The sequence below is a fragment of the Pogonomyrmex barbatus genome, unplaced genomic scaffold, assembly GCF_055798465.1.
Source record: "Pogonomyrmex barbatus isolate J1 unplaced genomic scaffold, ASM5579846v1 scaffold8, whole genome shotgun sequence".
Taxonomy (NCBI): Eukaryota; Metazoa; Arthropoda; class Insecta; order Hymenoptera; family Formicidae; genus Pogonomyrmex; species Pogonomyrmex barbatus.
In genome coordinates this window covers 5,534,472-5,550,363 of record NW_028297182.1, presented here as the reverse complement: position 1 = coordinate 5,550,363, position 15,892 = coordinate 5,534,472, and the positions used below count along the sequence as shown (strand labels likewise).

Genomic DNA, 15,892 nt, shown 5'->3' with positions numbered 1-15,892 from the left:
AAATGATAAACTCAATCATTTCGAATCTGAATTAGTTAAAATAGCAAAATTTAGTGAACAAGAGCAACGTGAATTTGATCTAATTAATAATGTACGTAGAAGTTATTGCACATCTTTTATTGAAAAAAAAAAAAAAAAAAAAATTATAACTATTACATTTTCAATGAATATTTACGATTCATTACAATGATTAATGAATTTCCACGAAAGTGGAATTATTTTTATGTTTCCATTTATAACGATTCCATATTTTAGGAATGGCAATATTTGCTATATGAAGAAGAGGAAACTCATAAAGAATTTAGAAAATATCTGAATAAGCAAAACGAGTTGGAAAATACAATATATAGCAAACTAGAAGAAAAAGTTGCGCATAACAAAGCGGCGCAGTATTTAAATAAATTATTATTAGATTCTAAAGAGACAATACAGGAACAAGAATTGTTATTGGTAGAAACCGAAAATTCATACGGCAAGAAATTATTGGAATTGGAACAACTCAATTCGTATAAATCTCATGAGAAAATAGAATTAGAAGAATTCTTACGGAGTAATGATAAAAAGGAAAAAGAGATAGATGAGATTCAAAAAGAGATTAAGAAACATAATGTTGCAATTGAAAGAAAACAAGTAAAACTCATCGGCTTGAACAAAATCATCGAAGAGGTAAAAACATTAATTGAAGATTCTCTAAGGACATTAAATACTTACACACAATTAGTCATTTCTTTTTACAGATATTATCACACAGGGACGGTGAAGAACTTAATCCACTTGACATGAAAATAAAAACCTTGGAAAAGAATATAGAAGAAGTTCAGCAAAATAATCAAAAAGCACAGCAATTATGGATTCGCCAAGAGGGATATATGATTACACTGAGCCAACAAAAGGATTTACAATTACAAGAACTTAATCTTCTTAATAAAGAAATTATGATTATGGAACAAAAGAATTTGAAGCTAGAGCATGCTTTGGAAATGCTTAATAAAGAAGAATCGAACATGGAAAGAACATTAAATCTACTGCAACAAAGAATGGTACAAATGAATACACAATTAATCATACAAAAAGGATTAAAGGAGGAGTTGGAAGACAAAAATTCTATTACAAAAACCGAAGGGATACAATCTCTTGAGGATGCAGAATTAAATTTAATAAAGCTACGAAGTGATTTAAAACAATTATATGAAGAAAAGGCATTTCTGAAGGATGATCTAGATGCGGTACAACAAGAAAGTTTATCATGGGAGAAGAAAGTAATATATTAGATATTAAATATTACATATTACACATATATATATATATATATATATATATATATATATATATATATATGTTAATATCAAACAAAATATTGCAATTTTTAATTGTACATTTAGGTACAGTTATTGCAAGAAACGATGAAAAAAATGAGAGATGAACGTAGCAGCGATGGCGATATCACAGCGATGAAAAGTGAAATTCATAAAATGGAAATGCGCTTATCACATTTGCGTAGGGCGCAAGAAAAATTGATCCAAGACATGGAGTTTTGTGTTGCGCGGAGAGATATTATATTAGACAAAGTTATGGGCAAATTTAAAAAAGATCCCAAAGGGCAACACAATCAGAAAGTTATATTCTGTAAACGTCTTGCCGATCAAAAATTAAAAATAAAACAAATCGTGAAGGTAAGTTCTACCTGAAACCAACTTGATGGACGCCTGAATTCTGATTAATTATTTAGGAAACAAAAAAAATTGAGAACAGAATTTTGGAACTGGAAAATAAAATGAAAGATGCAGTAGACAAATGCAACGAATCGCGGACAGCATTGAAAATAATAGAAGACGATGTTCCAAACATAGAACAAGAGATTATACAAGCGGAAGCTATTAAATATCACGTATGTAACGGGATTAAATTTCCTTAATTTTATAAGATTCAGAATTATTCTTAATAATTTTATAACTAAAAAAATTTGTTACCTGCAGAATTTGCAAGCGTTAGTTTTTAAACAACGAAAAGCCAAGATGCTACAAGATATTAAAAAGGGCCAATACAAGATGCTATTTAAGAATGAAACTACGCTAAATGAAGAATTCCAAAACGAACAGATTCTTCGTGATTATTTGAAACATGTAATGGAACGTACGAGTCAAGATTTTCCTTTATTGAAAAATAATATTCAAAAAATACTATTAACATTAAAAATAGTATGAAATCCCAACACAAATTAAAAAGAAAAAGGTGAACGCTATCATTATATCGTTAATTATAATAATTGAACATTTTATAACAAATGCATATATAATAAGTGTATGCTTTTGCCTATGAAGTATATATTTATGCAGAGTGTACACTTTTAATAAAAGCCTCCATGGATGAAATTGGAGTATCCGGTAAAATGCCATGCCCCAAATTAGCAATATATCGGGTTTTACCAAAATTTGATACCATTTTTTGTGCACGATCAACAATTTCATCCTAAAGACAAAAATTAATACACTCAATATTTATAACATATAAATATTTCGAAATTAGATCTACTGACAATAATTATTATCATTATTAATTATGGTATATTTATTAAACATATACATTTTTGCATGTAAAATGACAACAAAATAATCATGTTTAAAATCGAAATTAGATATATTTTTTTAAAGAAGAATATACCTGTGAAGAATACATTGCACAAGGATCCATGTTACCTTGCAATGTAATATCTGAACCAAGTTGTTTTCTGGCTTCTATGGGATCTACAGTCCAGTCAAGACCTATAACTTCATAAGTCTGGTCTTTTGCAAGTATTTTTAAAGAATTCATAGTTGCGCCTTTTGGAAAAACAATCTAGAAACAAGCATTCAATTTTTATTTCACTTTGTACTTATTTCTTAAAATGATTTGTCAATTATCATGTCAAACATTGATAATAATTGAGTTAATTGTTTTACCATAGGTACTTCTGGTATATTTTCTTCTTTTAATTGCTTTCGAACACGTTCGCTAATTTGTTTGAGGTATTTAAAAGAATAATTCATGAATAATGCGTCATCCAAATAATTTCCGTTGCTTTCAAATACTTGAAGTAACTTGAAAAAAAAGAATTGTCACTGTCTCTGAGATTTACATAATTATTATATGTATCATGTAACATACTGACATACATGAGTTAAGAATATCTTTTCATAACTTTTCTTAACTTTTTATATTTTATATTTTTAATTATACCTGAGCGCCAGCTTTCACTTGCATCACTAAATAATCTACGATAACATCTGTAATCATTTGTAACAATTTGTGTGAGGTTTCTGAATACTTATACAACCATGATCTTGCCTTTGCCATTGTAGAACTGCCTCCTCCTTCAACCATGTAACCCATCAAAGTCCACTAAAACAAATAAACATATGTAATATATACAATACAACAGAAACATATTATGTGCAATTTTGTTTTTTTTAAATAATACTTACAGGAGCTCCTGTAAATCCTATTAACGGCACTTTGCCATCCAATTCATGTCGAGTTAATGTAATAGCATCTGCGACATATTTTAGAACTTCATCTACATTTGGTCGAACAAGTCTTGTTAAATCATCAGGATCAGCTAAAGGCTGAGGCAAGACTGGACCCTAACAGATACTTCTTATTTACAGAGAATAGAGAGGCAATAATGAATACGGCGCATATTAACGAATACTATAAGTATCATTGTATAATTCATTGTATAATTAGAAGATGATACTCACTACTCCCGGTGTCATTTCAACCTTCAGACCCATCGCTTGTGGGATCACCAGAATATCCGAGAATATTATACTGGCATCTAAGTCAAAACGTTTTATCGGTTGTAATGTCACCTGACATGCCAATTCAGGTGTTTGGCAGATACTGAAAAAATCATGCCGAGATCTGACCTCCCGAAATTCCGGGAGATATCTCCCCGCTTGCCTCATAACCCAAACTGGAACTCTGTCAACCGGCTGTCCACGTGCCGCCTTTAATATTCGATCATTTTTTAAAGATGGAAATTTATGCTCAATCATTCTGAATTCTTTGACAACTTTGCGTCCCTTGAAATTTTGTCGCTTCTCTTACCAATTTTTTTCTTATTACACTTTTTTTATATTCTAGATCATGATTTTAGAAATATACAAAAAATATGCTAAAATATATTTCAAGTGCTGTAAAATATACAATAATTATTGATAGTATATACTTTAATTTCACCTAAAATTTTTCATATTCATGGTACTCCAATAAGGACGTCCATGATGTCTATTGCAAGCACGTGGCACGTGACACGTGACATATGCTTAGTTACAGAAAGCGCCAAATTTTAAGATGGTATATTATATAAAATTAAAAAAAAGTATTAAAAAGTAAAATATTAATCTTTTTAAAATTAAACATACACATACTAGAAATAAAAAAAAATAAATACTTTGAAGATTTACTTATAATTACACTTGTTATTTATATAAAACATATTAAACATAACAATAAAATTAAAAATAATAAAAACGTATTACATATTTATACATTTTGTTAAATTTTTTGTTTATTAAATTAAGATTAAGATTAAAATTAATAAAAATAATCAATCTAAATATACGTTATATAATTAAACATTTTATCTTAACATTTTTTTGTTTTCATAAAATAAAAAATATACGTTAATAATAATAATAATTTTTAAAAATAGAATTATTCTTTTTCTATTCCGCAAAAAATTATAATTATAAATGAAAATTTGAAGATATTCAATTAAAAAATAAAATAAAATAGTAAATAATTTGTGATACAAAATTAAATATTTTATATCGCACACATACAAATACATACAAAAATTGGCGACTTTTAACATTGCTATTCTCATCCATTTCACATTCGTCGTAATTAATAAACTGTTAAATTGGCGCCTAACCTAGGAATAACTAGCAGGATCTATGGGGAAGAACCAATCATTTTAATTGGTATCAAGTTACTATTCTACTGCCTGAACGCGATCATTGTTTATTCTTCGCGTTTATTCTTCTTGACTGACGTAAACATCAAACCAGTTTTTTTGGATTTTCTTGTTCAAAGTTATTTATTCTTGGTGTAAATCGGGAAAGTAAGCTGCTGTATCGAACGAACTCTGATTGGACCGTAATGTGGAATATGTATTAATAGAATAATTGTTGAAATAGCATAACGTTCGTGCTTGAAATTTAATTGGCACATATTCAATAAAATATTTTTTGAAGTGACTCAGTTTGAGAATCTTTGAATTTTGTTTTAACAGTTCGTACGCGTTTATAGACGAAGTTTCATTCGAAAGAATTACACAAGCTGTTGCTCGAGACAAAGAATGGATGACGTTAATATCAACAACATATGTCTTGTAGAAGAAACAGAAGTGGTCGGAGACGAGCAAGAATGGATAAAATTAAGCTGGATTAGCGATCAAAGCGATAACAATGGGGATTTGCAATCACCAGAAAGTACAGAGAATATGGAGAAGGTGAACATAATGATATTCATGTAAAATATGTTGCAATTAATGTCTCAATATATTACTGTACAAACATAAATAATTTCTCAAAGTAAAACAGGATGTTTATTGTATTTTCCATTTTTTTAAGAATATGGATGATGAGGTAGTGCAAACGAAAAATTATGATAAAGGATCTTATACAAATATAGAACCAGAAGATATATCTGATGGTATATCTGTGATAACGGAAAGTGACACAGATGTTATTAATACGAATTCCTCTGAAGTATGTCAGTTTAATTCTAAGCCATATAAGTCCTTGCAAATGGTAGAAGCACAGGTAAATAGACGCATATAATAGTTAATAATTAAGCATAATTTTATTTTATTAATTTATTTATAGATTATCTTATTATCTAAGAAGATATTCCAAATATCTTGATTTTTAAGATAAGAAAATTACATATAAATTTTTTTTTCTAGAGAAATAAATGGAACATTTCTTACTTAGAACTTAATACTTTCGTTCTTGGTTTAATTCTGGGTTTGATGCTTGGTTACTTTTTCATGATTCCTGAAACTTGTCCAATCTCAAATACAATCAATACCAAAAATCTTGAGATTGCGAGTCATAATATTGTTAATACTTGTAAGGGATTAAAGGAAGGTAAGAAAGGAAGGTAAAAAATATAATTCTATAAGAGGTTTAAAATTTATTGAAGAGCTGTGATTTAATGTTAATTTTTAGTGAAAAGTATATTGAATGAAATTAAAGCATATATCCCACTGGATAAGAAAATTACAAAGCAATTCTTAGAAATTACTAATTCTTCTAATGAAACAAATGAAACAAAACCTATCGTGATTATTAAGGAATCATTTAATTTTACTGTATATCCACTGGATCAACTTCAAGAATCTCTATATATACTGTCATCATTAACAATTTACGATGATGGTAATAGTTCTTTGAAAAATGAAATAAACAAGACATTGAATATTATGAATAATGTCAAAGAATTTTATGATAAATTAAAATTAATGAATAATAATACAGAAGATATATCCAATTCCATTGTCTTAAAGTAAGTATATGTGATAACCTAACATTTAGATATTTATTTCTAAATATAAATTATATATTTAACTTATGGTATTATTTACAGTTTCTTGCAACATGATAGTGAAAACATACGTAATATTTCTAAATCTCTTCTTTCTAATTTAATAGAAAAAGCGAGCAAAGTAACATCAAAAATATATAATAAATATAATAAAGAGAGATATAAATTGAATAAAAAAATGTGTCATTTAAAAAACATATTAGCTGATGATAAAATTTTAAAACAATTGACTGAGAGTAATCAGCTTTTTAAAGATTATAACACATCTTGTTTCTCAAATTATATGTCAGAAAATTTTGATGATAAAGCAACTATAAAAAAAAATATAAAAACAAATATAAAGAAACAGATCGGAAAAACTGATGACTCAACAATGCATACAAAGTATAATAAAGATATCCATAAAATTTATGATAATAGACATAATTCTTTTAAAAATAAAGATAAGCAAAATAAATTTACATTTAATATGGAGTAAGTATATATGACATGCTTTTTTATATTTTAATTTTTCTTGTAAATTCTTATCGTATATTTAAACTATTTTATCATATAGCAGGTTTTTACAAAACGCCAATAATAAGATATACAATACTTCTCAGTTTTTTCTCTCTAAGATAGCAGAAAAAATAAACATCTTAAAGTATGAATTAAATAAAAAAGTACATAATTTGAAAGATATGCTATCTGACTGTAATAAGTTCTTAGAACAATTGATTGAGGATAATAAAGAAGAAAAAATTTCAGTTAAACATCGTAAAGGAAAAAGTGATTACTTACAATCAACAGTATTATCAGAAAATGACATATCGAAGGATAATTTTGATATTTTAACACAGTTGAAAAATATGTTTCCCCTTTCAAGCAACTATTGTTCACAATTTAATATCAATATGACCACACTTGACACCGCATCAAATGTAAGTTGTAAATTAATGTAGAATTAATTTCTTAAAAATTTTATATTGTGAATTTAGAGATATTTAAAGATTTTAACATAAAAGATAGTAAATATATATTTTATTTATTTATTAATATAATATTTATAGATTACATGCAAAGTTTCACATAATAAATACAAATCTTTTTTTTTCAGTATAAAAAAAAGAATTATAAACATAAAAAACGTGATACAACTAGTAAAAAGGCTGCATCAAATCATGCAAATTCTGCACAAATATTACTTGCAGAAGAAAAAAATAGACCAAAGAAAAAAGATTATTCTAAATCGAACGGTTCTACCAAAAAGGTTTTTGACGATAAAGCAAATAATGAAAAGAAACATGTATCTTCTCATATTAAAATGAAGAATCATGTATCAAAGGACACTGTTAATTACCAAAAATCTAAACATTCTTCATTTGATAGCCGCAAGATTTTGAAACAAAACGATCAGTTTTATATGTATACAGACCGAAAAAACGATGTCGAAAAGTATTAATTTTTAATTTATATAATTTTATATGATATAATCTATTACAAATATAATTCTTAAAAATGTCCTTTATTCATGCAGATCTCATGAAGATAAAAAGCAACGGTATGGTGCATCGGATTGGTACTTTCAACGAGTTTATTCGCGTAGAAATGCACGAAGACGTGCAAAATATCAATATATAACAATAGGATATCGTCGATAAAATGTGAAATACTGGTGCAAATGTATACGAATTTATAATTATACAAAACATCTTTGCACACAGCTCTTGGTACATGAGGTATTCCATATAGCATAGTTGATGCATATTTTTAAATATCTTTTGTATATCCAACTCATCGAACATCAAGATATTTATTAATATTAACGTTATTTGCTATTATATAAAAATATGTACAATGAAAAAAGTAATTCTAGATTGAAGAAGAAAGAATTAAGATTTTTAGAATTTATGAATATCATATTTTTTTTTTCGCTCTTTCAATACAGATATAAAAAAATGCCAAAAACAGAAAGAAGTATTTCTGATTTTGGCATTACATTAGATTTATTTTCAGTTTCTGAAATTTTTTTTAAATATATATATATATATATATATATATATATACAGAACATACATCATAAGTGTTGAAAGAGCGAAAAAAAAAATATGATATTCATAAATTCTAAAAATCTTAATTCTTTCTTCTTCAATCTAGAATTACTTTTTTCATTGTACATATTATATATATATATATACATATATATATATATATATATATATATATATATATATATAATGCATATATAAACACATTTATGTTACATTATATATATATATATATATATATTATATATATATTATGATACATATTTATGTATCTCATATATTAAATTTTCATATAATAAAAAATAACAAATTTAATAAATAAATTTGAAAATTTGAATATTTATGTTGGATATTTGAGAATATTTTGAGATGCGTAAAAATCATCTGGTTGTATGATATGTATGCAATGTTAAAAATCTTCATTGCAATGTGATATGAAACTTTTTTGCGTCTCTATATAGTATAGAAATATAATTTTTTGTTATTGTAATGAATCTCGCTAATAGTAAAAGATTAGAGGGCGGTGTATATTGCGGTTAGAATTCGAGAACGAGTTTAATCTTGTGAAATATGCAAACTTTATGATGCAATTTGCGTGCATCATCAAGTTACGTGTCATGACAATGATGCTGTGATTGTATCAAGTGATTGTCGATGAGGGAACGGCATTCAAAGCGACCTTGTCTTTTTAATCAATAATATTACTTTATGCTGAGTCGCGTCTAGACATTCAGCCGCCTGTATATGTAATAACTTTTTTGTTACCTCAGAAGAGTACAAGATATATATAAGAAAACAAAAGAAAAATAATATACGTTTTTATAATACAAATAGATATTTATAATTACCTTGTAACAATTTTTATGAAAGTGAACGATGAGAAAGAGTGACAGATATCTACACATTTGTAGATGTCTGTACTCAGAACATTATAACAAAGATGTATTATAAAAATATTATATGTATATAGACATAAAAAGTTATAAAATAAATGAAATGAAATTTAAAATTATTTGGATAACTATCAAACCTTTCAAAGAATTTCAAACAACTATAAAAAAATATCAAACAACTATATATAAAAAAATACCAAAAAAAATTGCATGTTTAGAGAAATCATTAATTATTAGTTAACTTCATACATAAATTCTGTCCTAAAATACTTTTAAAGATCTTAGATGAAGTATCTGTTTTAAAGCAGTGATGTAACAAATCCAAATATTCATTAATTATAAAATATAAATTTGATTTATATATATATATAAATTATATTTGAAATGATTTTCAGATTTATTATATTCAAATGTATTAGTGATATACTGCATTTTAAATTCCGCGTACTCTGTAGTTTCTATAATACATTCATTGTTGACGCTGCTTTCAGCGGAGAGAGTGACTTTGCCATGTCGTAAAGATCCTTTAATATGATTGGCTCTTGTCCCTAATTCCTCACTGAATCTAAACGTATAAACCAATCATATTAAAGAATCTTAAAACAGCTCCTTTTTTTGCTGAATGCAGCCAATGACATCTGATTTGTTGCGTTCCGTATGGCTCTTGGCTTTCGTTCGTATGAATCGTGCAGAGGAATCCTAAAATTTGTATTTTCATTATCGGATATATCTTCGGCCGTGTATGACGCCAATGGATTGCACCATCTTTTGGCTGCGGTAGTAGTCACTAGTATTCTATCGAAGGAGCGTAATTCTGTACCTTTATGCAACGTGCTTTACGAGAATATTCCTTGGAGTTGATCACTGCTGGAGCGGCGTTCTTTCCACTCTCGGCTTTTCCCAATTTCGCGAGATAACGCTGATCTCCAAATCATCTGGTTTCAACGTAGTGTCTCCGAATAATAACAAAGCGATCGAGCTCAATTCTGCTATTGTTTTCAGCCTAAAATACAATATAATCGCAGCGCGATATCACAACATCCCCTGGACATCGCCTGGTGAGCTGTGCTTTAGAATCTGAACACGTGGCACGTGATCGCATGGATTTCAAGGATCTCGCGAGGGTTTGGGGTCACGCGCGCAGCGTTTGACGTCGACGTGGTGGCAACAAAGGAGCTCAACGGCGCCGCCGCGCAAAAACCGCTTTGTTGCAGTTTATTTTTGCATTCGGAATCGCTATATTTTTGCGCGCAACGCGATCTTAAAATAGATCGCGACGACGGCGGTGGCGGCGGGCAGTAGTGTGTGATGTATTTTCCGCACGCTGACGAGGAGCGAGGATCATGAGTTTTGAGGTTACCCCGTTTTTGGGTGGTCGCAGCTGATTCTACTCCGGAACGTCGCGCGGTCGAGGAAGATAGAACGACAGAGGGAGAGGAGAGAGGAGGAGGGCACGAGGATGGACACCACGTGCGAGATAATCGAGGAGCCTCAGCAGTCGCTGGCCAAGCGGATTTACTATTCGGCGAAAGATGGAATGGCGATTGCTCTTTATACCCTGCTGTACGACAAGTCCGAAGTCGACATCAATCAGTTGATTAACAAGGTAAGCCGCATTTGCGTTACATCTCATTTTTATATCGCCGCTTTAATATTCATTTCTTACTAATTGTATATTAATCTTAATTACGATTTAATTTACTTTTTATCTTTTTTTCTAATTTTTAGAACTTAAAAAATATTTAAAATAAAATAAATTAAACCTGAGATTAAAGTTAATCTACATAGAAGTATTAATCGCTTGTAAAGTCACCTGTTGACTAGCCCGACTTGATCATGAAATATTCGTCATCACCGCTTGGCTTATTATTTTTAGAAAATTGCAATGAGCAATTGTAATAAGCACTGTATGCAGGATAATTTGTTATTTTCAAGGAATACTTGATTATATCATTTTTAGATAGAGAGCAGCAGGATATAGAGGAAATATTTGAAATAACTTCAAAATTATACATATATTAAATGCATAAAATGTAATTATTTATATTTCTTAAAGATTCAATAATGAGATTTTAGAAAAAATAATAATACAATAAAATAGAAAAGAATGTTTACTATTGTTATATATAGTTTTATTATTACAAGTGTGTGTATTTATTAAATATCTTGATAAAGATACACTGATAAAAATTTTAAGTGTGAATTACTTTTATTAAACAAATATTCAATTTGATATTTTTTTTTATCTAATTAAAAAAAAAGAGAAAAAATACATATGGATTGTAATATAACTTTCATTCTATATTGAAAATTTATTAGGAAACTAAACAAAAAATATTTAAAAAATACTAGACCAAGATAAAAATTTGATCCAATTAGTATATATATTTGGCTACTTAAAAATCCTATTATATTTAGATTTATGTTATTAGATAATATATGTTGTTATTATATATTTATTATTAATTTTAATCACAAATTATGTTGATAATTAAAGTTAGTATAATTAAAGTTTCCAGGCTAAATTGTTCTTATATAAATATCAAAAGTGTGTGACACTAATACCTATAAAGAATTATTCAGGACAACTTGCAACATAAGGCTCTAAATATATACATGTATACATAGAGAAACTATAGATATTGTTTATAATAACATGAATTATAAAATTTCTTTTATTTAACAAAATCTTTTTGTTATATTTATGTTATATTAATTTCAGAAATCATTATACACACAAACTAGTAACAAAGTACTATATAATCTTTTTTTTTTTTTTTTTTCATTAAATATTCACTTATTATAGCAAAACAGAATCTTGATAACTGTTCATAATTTACAGAAAGTACAGTTTATGAAATTATAAATTTGAATTGACAGAAAATTGTAGAAGATGATGGACAATGTTGTACGCCTTTAGTGATTGCCGCACGTTACGGGCATAACAAAGTAGTTAGACTGTTGCTTGAAAAGTTCAATCCTGATTTAGAACAGGAAGGAACCGTCAAATTCAATGGATACGTTATTGAAGGAGCCACAGCGCTTTGGGCCGCAGCAGGTACAGCAAAAGAAACAAAATATATACAGACATTATAATAATTTTTTAGCGATACTTTTTTCTGAATAGTACATGTCGATTTCAGGAGCAGGACACCTGAATGTTCTTAAAACTCTCGTGAAAGCAGGAGCGAACGTGAATCACGCAACAAAAACTAACTCTACTCCGCTTCGAGCGGCATGTTTCAATGGACGTTTGGACATCGTTAAATATTTGGTCAATCACCAAGCGGATATACATATTCCCAATTCATTCAACAACACTTGCCTTATGATAGCATCATACAAGGGACATCTTGATATCGTGAGTATGCTTATATGAATTACAATATAAAAGTTATTGTTCTATGTTTGTTTATTATGCGTATCATTTCGTGTATATATTTCTAAATGTTTTCCTCTGATACAGGTTACTTTTCTATTGGAAAAAGGGGCAGATCCGAACAAAAAAGCGTATTGTGGAGCGACGGCTTTGCATTTTGCCGCCGAGTGTGGACACGTGGTCATTGTACGCGAACTGCTGCAATATGGAGCGCAAGTGACAACGAATGTGAATGGTATGACGCCTTTAATAACGGCCGCCGAGCGAACGCGCGAGGATGTCGTTATATATTTAACACAAAGGAAAGAAACGACAAAGGAGGAGGAAATAGATGCCTTCGAGCTACTTGGAGCATCTTACGCTAATGATAAAGACAATTATTGTCTAATTAAGGCGTACACATATCTACGCAGAGCAATGGAATTAAGGTAAAGGGAAAAGGATCTCTCTGGTTTTTTTTTCCCCCATTATTACATATTGTTTTTTTCTTCTGTTCTAGATACAGTGATCCTGATAATATTATATATAAGCGATTAGGTTCGATTGTAAAAGCGTACGAAAATTGGAAGGAATGCGAGACATTAGAAAAATTGGAGAGTATCAAAGATAATCCTAATGCCATACACATGGAATCGCTCGCTATTCGAGAGAGAATATTAGGTAGATATACTTATAATATCCATATTGAAATTTGGCTTATCGACGAGCTAAATATTTTGGCTCTAATCCGAATCCGCTGGATCGAACCCGGATTTTTTTAGAATAGTAGACCGATACGCTATCTATTATGTCACGCTTGTTCATTTGTTTTACATATATTTATAAATAATAATTGTAAAGATGCTAATAATGATAGACTTGAAGATGAAAAATCAAAAAATAGATAAATAATAATTAACGATTTGCCGAATTTATTGCACTGAGAATAACTTCAATCAAAAATCAGACGTTTGTGATTTTGATTATTATGCATATTTAACAATTGAAGAATAATAAGCATGATCATCTAGCTTGGCTCATTACTCTGTTTATCTAGTTAATAACTATATTATTTGTTTGTCAGGTCCTCATAATCCAGAACTGCCACATCCTATAATATTCAGAGGCGCCATATTTGCGGATAACGCTAGATTCGATAGATGCATAGACCTATGGTTACATGCTTTAGAATTAAGACAACTAAATGATCTATCTGTTATGACGGATCTTCTTCGATTCGCACAAGTGTTCTCGCAAATGATACATGTGGGTGTTTATCTAGATCTTTCTCAAGTGATAAACGTTCTGAATGCAAGCGTAACGAAATTGAATAGAAACAAAAACAAAATCCAGAATCCAGATTCTAAGGATGATCTCGATCAATATATTGTAAGTTTTGTAAAAAATTTTTTATATGGATTGTATTTTATAATATACCATTGTATGTATTAATGCTGTTTGCATTCAACAAAATGTTTGATACTTAAAAATTTTTCTGTCTCGTTTATATACTTAATGACGTAGTCCAATTACTTGGCAAAAACGAAAAGAGTTGATGAATTATGTTGAATAATGCAAGCAATTGTACATCATTGTGACAAATAGAAATATGTTTCCATATATTTGAAATAATGTTTGTATAGGAAGAGATGGAATCGGACATTACAACGACTCTATATATTCTAACAATTCTGACGAAATTAATAACGCTTAATAGAAACAGATGTGACGAATCGGATTTAACACAAGCACATCATTTAGTACATAAATTATGTGCATTAGGAGTGTGCTTGAAAGATGGGCAGACTCTATTACATCTTGCCGTGAATGCTGAAACTCCTGTTGATGATTTTCATACTAATGATGTCTGCAAGTATGTCAAAATGCAACGTAAAATAACATAAATAATTAGAAACATATTAAATAAATTATTTGCTTGATTTCTAGATTTCCGTGTGCAGCTACGGCACAGTTATTGATTCGTTGCGGTGCTAATGTAAATGCAATGGATAACGAAAGAAATACTCCACTTCACATTATTGTTGGTTACAGTAAAGCAATTAGGTATGCTATTAAGATTATTTGATTTTATACTGATACAAATCATATAATTTTCTTATTTCTCTTTCCAGCGATTTTGCGACTTTACATTCAATTATAATAGATCTTATAGAAGCTGGAGCACATATGGATACTGTAAATAATAAAGGGCATACACCGTATGACATAGTCACTACGGGTAAGTTTATGGATTTTTATTGGTTTACGTATTTCACCGCTGCATATGAATTATTTGGACGTTATTCAATTTCTATTTCAGGTGTAGCTAAAATAATATTACGTACTCAGACTAAATTATCATTAACGTGTATGGCAGCTAGAGCAATTAAAACTTACAATCTGCCGTATCACGGTAATGTTCCACGTTCGCTCGAAAGCTTTATAGAACTGCATGGACCTGAACTCAGTCAAAGTTGACAAATCTTCATTGCCACGAAGAATTGATATTTTGTACAAAGTATGTAATGCTTGATAATATTTTTGTAAAAATTACTAGATAATTCGAGTAAAATATAATATATAATATGTAATTTAAATATCTTGCATAAGATCGGAATCCCATAAATATTTTTAAAAGACAATGACGTGCCATTTATATATACTGTTTGTACAATTGTATAATGATTCGTGGAAGCTGTGTGAATTTTTACAATGCAGATCTTGATAATTCTTATTCTTGTTAATGATATACGCGTTTCTGATTATCGAAAATTGTTTTTTATATTAAATATTATAGACGGATAGATAGTATATTGCTGCATAGTCGCTACGTAAGCAAGTATTTAAATAATTAGGGCTATTGTGCATTCAATTTTTGCTGTCATTTTCAGTGATTTAAACTGTAATTACTCTGTGATAAATAAAATAAACTTTTCAAACTACGATCAGTTGTGTAAGCCTAGATGTTTTTTTTATGTAAACGCATTTAACTATATTCTTGAAAACGCTCACTGCGCTCACTA

General features: G+C 28.9%; 4 protein-coding genes and 1 long non-coding RNA gene across 12 annotated transcripts in view; 3 read left to right on the top strand and 2 right to left on the bottom strand.

Annotated features, from left to right (window-relative positions):
* Positions 1 to 2,372, top strand: part of l(2)41Ab (lethal (2) 41Ab) — a 3,775-nt gene extending 1,403 nt beyond the window's left edge. The window contains exons 3-8 of the mRNA XM_011639554.3: positions 1 to 91; positions 256 to 666; positions 738 to 1,259; positions 1,383 to 1,673; positions 1,730 to 1,888; positions 1,977 to 2,372. The exon at positions 1 to 91 is cut by the window's left edge and continues 153 nt beyond it. Coding sequence (XP_011637856.2) covers positions 1 to 91; positions 256 to 666; positions 738 to 1,259; positions 1,383 to 1,673; positions 1,730 to 1,888; positions 1,977 to 2,204 — 1,702 coding nt within the window. The 3' untranslated portion in view covers positions 2,205 to 2,372. The remainder of the gene's footprint in view (positions 92 to 255; positions 667 to 737; positions 1,260 to 1,382; positions 1,674 to 1,729; positions 1,889 to 1,976) is intronic.
* Urod (uroporphyrinogen decarboxylase) lies at positions 2,135 to 4,287 on the bottom strand. 2 transcript variants are annotated; one of them, XM_011639553.3, is made up of 7 exons: positions 4,219 to 4,287; positions 3,738 to 4,118; positions 3,462 to 3,620; positions 3,217 to 3,378; positions 2,940 to 3,077; positions 2,662 to 2,835; positions 2,135 to 2,469 (listed from the first exon to the last, which is right to left on the bottom strand). In XM_011639553.3, the coding sequence occupies exons 2-7, from the start codon at positions 4,032 to 4,034 to the stop codon at positions 2,329 to 2,331; spliced, it is 1,071 nt and encodes a 356-aa protein (XP_011637855.3). In that variant the 5' UTR covers positions 4,035 to 4,118; positions 4,219 to 4,287; the 3' UTR covers positions 2,135 to 2,328. The 2 variants fall into 2 exon arrangements, with proteins under 2 accessions (XP_011637855.3, XP_088940038.1); XM_089083912.1 differs by having other exon boundaries at positions 4,208 to 4,226.
* A 705-nt stretch (positions 4,288 to 4,992) lies between these two features.
* Positions 4,993 to 9,627, top strand: LOC105427699 (uncharacterized). 7 transcript variants are annotated; one of them, XM_011639565.3, is made up of 9 exons: positions 4,993 to 5,139; positions 5,293 to 5,494; positions 5,616 to 5,807; positions 5,951 to 6,134; positions 6,216 to 6,552; positions 6,634 to 7,065; positions 7,148 to 7,511; positions 7,688 to 8,025; positions 8,108 to 9,627. In XM_011639565.3, the coding sequence occupies exons 2-9, from the start codon at positions 5,342 to 5,344 to the stop codon at positions 8,229 to 8,231; spliced, it is 2,124 nt and encodes a 707-aa protein (XP_011637867.2). In that variant the 5' UTR covers positions 4,993 to 5,139; positions 5,293 to 5,341; the 3' UTR covers positions 8,232 to 9,627. The 7 variants fall into 7 exon arrangements, with proteins under 7 accessions (XP_011637867.2, XP_011637865.2, XP_011637866.2 ...); XM_011639563.3 differs by having other exon boundaries at positions 5,276 to 5,494; XM_011639564.3 differs by having other exon boundaries at positions 5,042 to 5,186.
* On the bottom strand, positions 8,611 to 10,471 carry LOC148934730 (uncharacterized). The gene is made up of 2 exons (XR_016141105.1): positions 10,332 to 10,471; positions 8,611 to 10,210 (listed from the first exon to the last, which is right to left on the bottom strand). It is a non-coding gene; the product is annotated as an uncharacterized LOC148934730 (long non-coding RNA).
* On the top strand, positions 10,204 to 15,814 carry LOC105427701 (protein fem-1 homolog B). The gene is made up of 10 exons (XM_089083908.1): positions 10,204 to 11,117; positions 12,392 to 12,569; positions 12,655 to 12,872; positions 12,978 to 13,318; positions 13,390 to 13,550; positions 13,954 to 14,258; positions 14,513 to 14,742; positions 14,817 to 14,933; positions 15,002 to 15,108; positions 15,190 to 15,814. Exons 1-10 carry the CDS (start codon positions 10,971 to 10,973, stop codon positions 15,345 to 15,347), a joined length of 1,962 nt encoding a protein of 653 aa, XP_088940034.1. The 5' UTR covers positions 10,204 to 10,970; the 3' UTR covers positions 15,348 to 15,814.
* Positions 15,815 to 15,892: the final 78 nt, after the last annotated feature.

Coding starts and splice junctions, on each gene's coding strand:
- Urod (XM_011639553.3), bottom strand. CDS start 4,034: ATGATTGAGCATAAATTTCCATCTTTAAAAAATGATCGAATATTAAAG. Junction 3,379..3,461: donor TAGGATTTACAGGAGCTCCT/GTAAGTATTATT, acceptor TATTTGTTTTAG/TGGACTTTGATGGGTTACAT. Junction 2,836..2,939: donor ATATACCAGAAGTACCTATG/GTAAAACAATTA, acceptor GCTTGTTTCTAG/ATTGTTTTTCCAAAAGGCGC.
- LOC105427699 (XM_011639565.3), top strand. CDS start 5,342: ATGGATGACGTTAATATCAACAACATATGTCTTGTAGAAGAAACAGAA. Junction 6,553..6,633: donor TCCAATTCCATTGTCTTAAA/GTAAGTATATGT, acceptor TATTATTTACAG/TTTCTTGCAACATGATAGTG. Junction 8,026..8,107: donor CGAAAAAACGATGTCGAAAA/GTATTAATTTTT, acceptor TTATTCATGCAG/ATCTCATGAAGATAAAAAGC.
- LOC105427701 (XM_089083908.1), top strand. CDS start 10,971: ATGGACACCACGTGCGAGATAATCGAGGAGCCTCAGCAGTCGCTGGCC. Junction 13,551..13,953: donor TATTCGAGAGAGAATATTAG/GTAGATATACTT, acceptor TTTGTTTGTCAG/GTCCTCATAATCCAGAACTG. Junction 14,743..14,816: donor CATACTAATGATGTCTGCAA/GTATGTCAAAAT, acceptor CTTGATTTCTAG/ATTTCCGTGTGCAGCTACGG.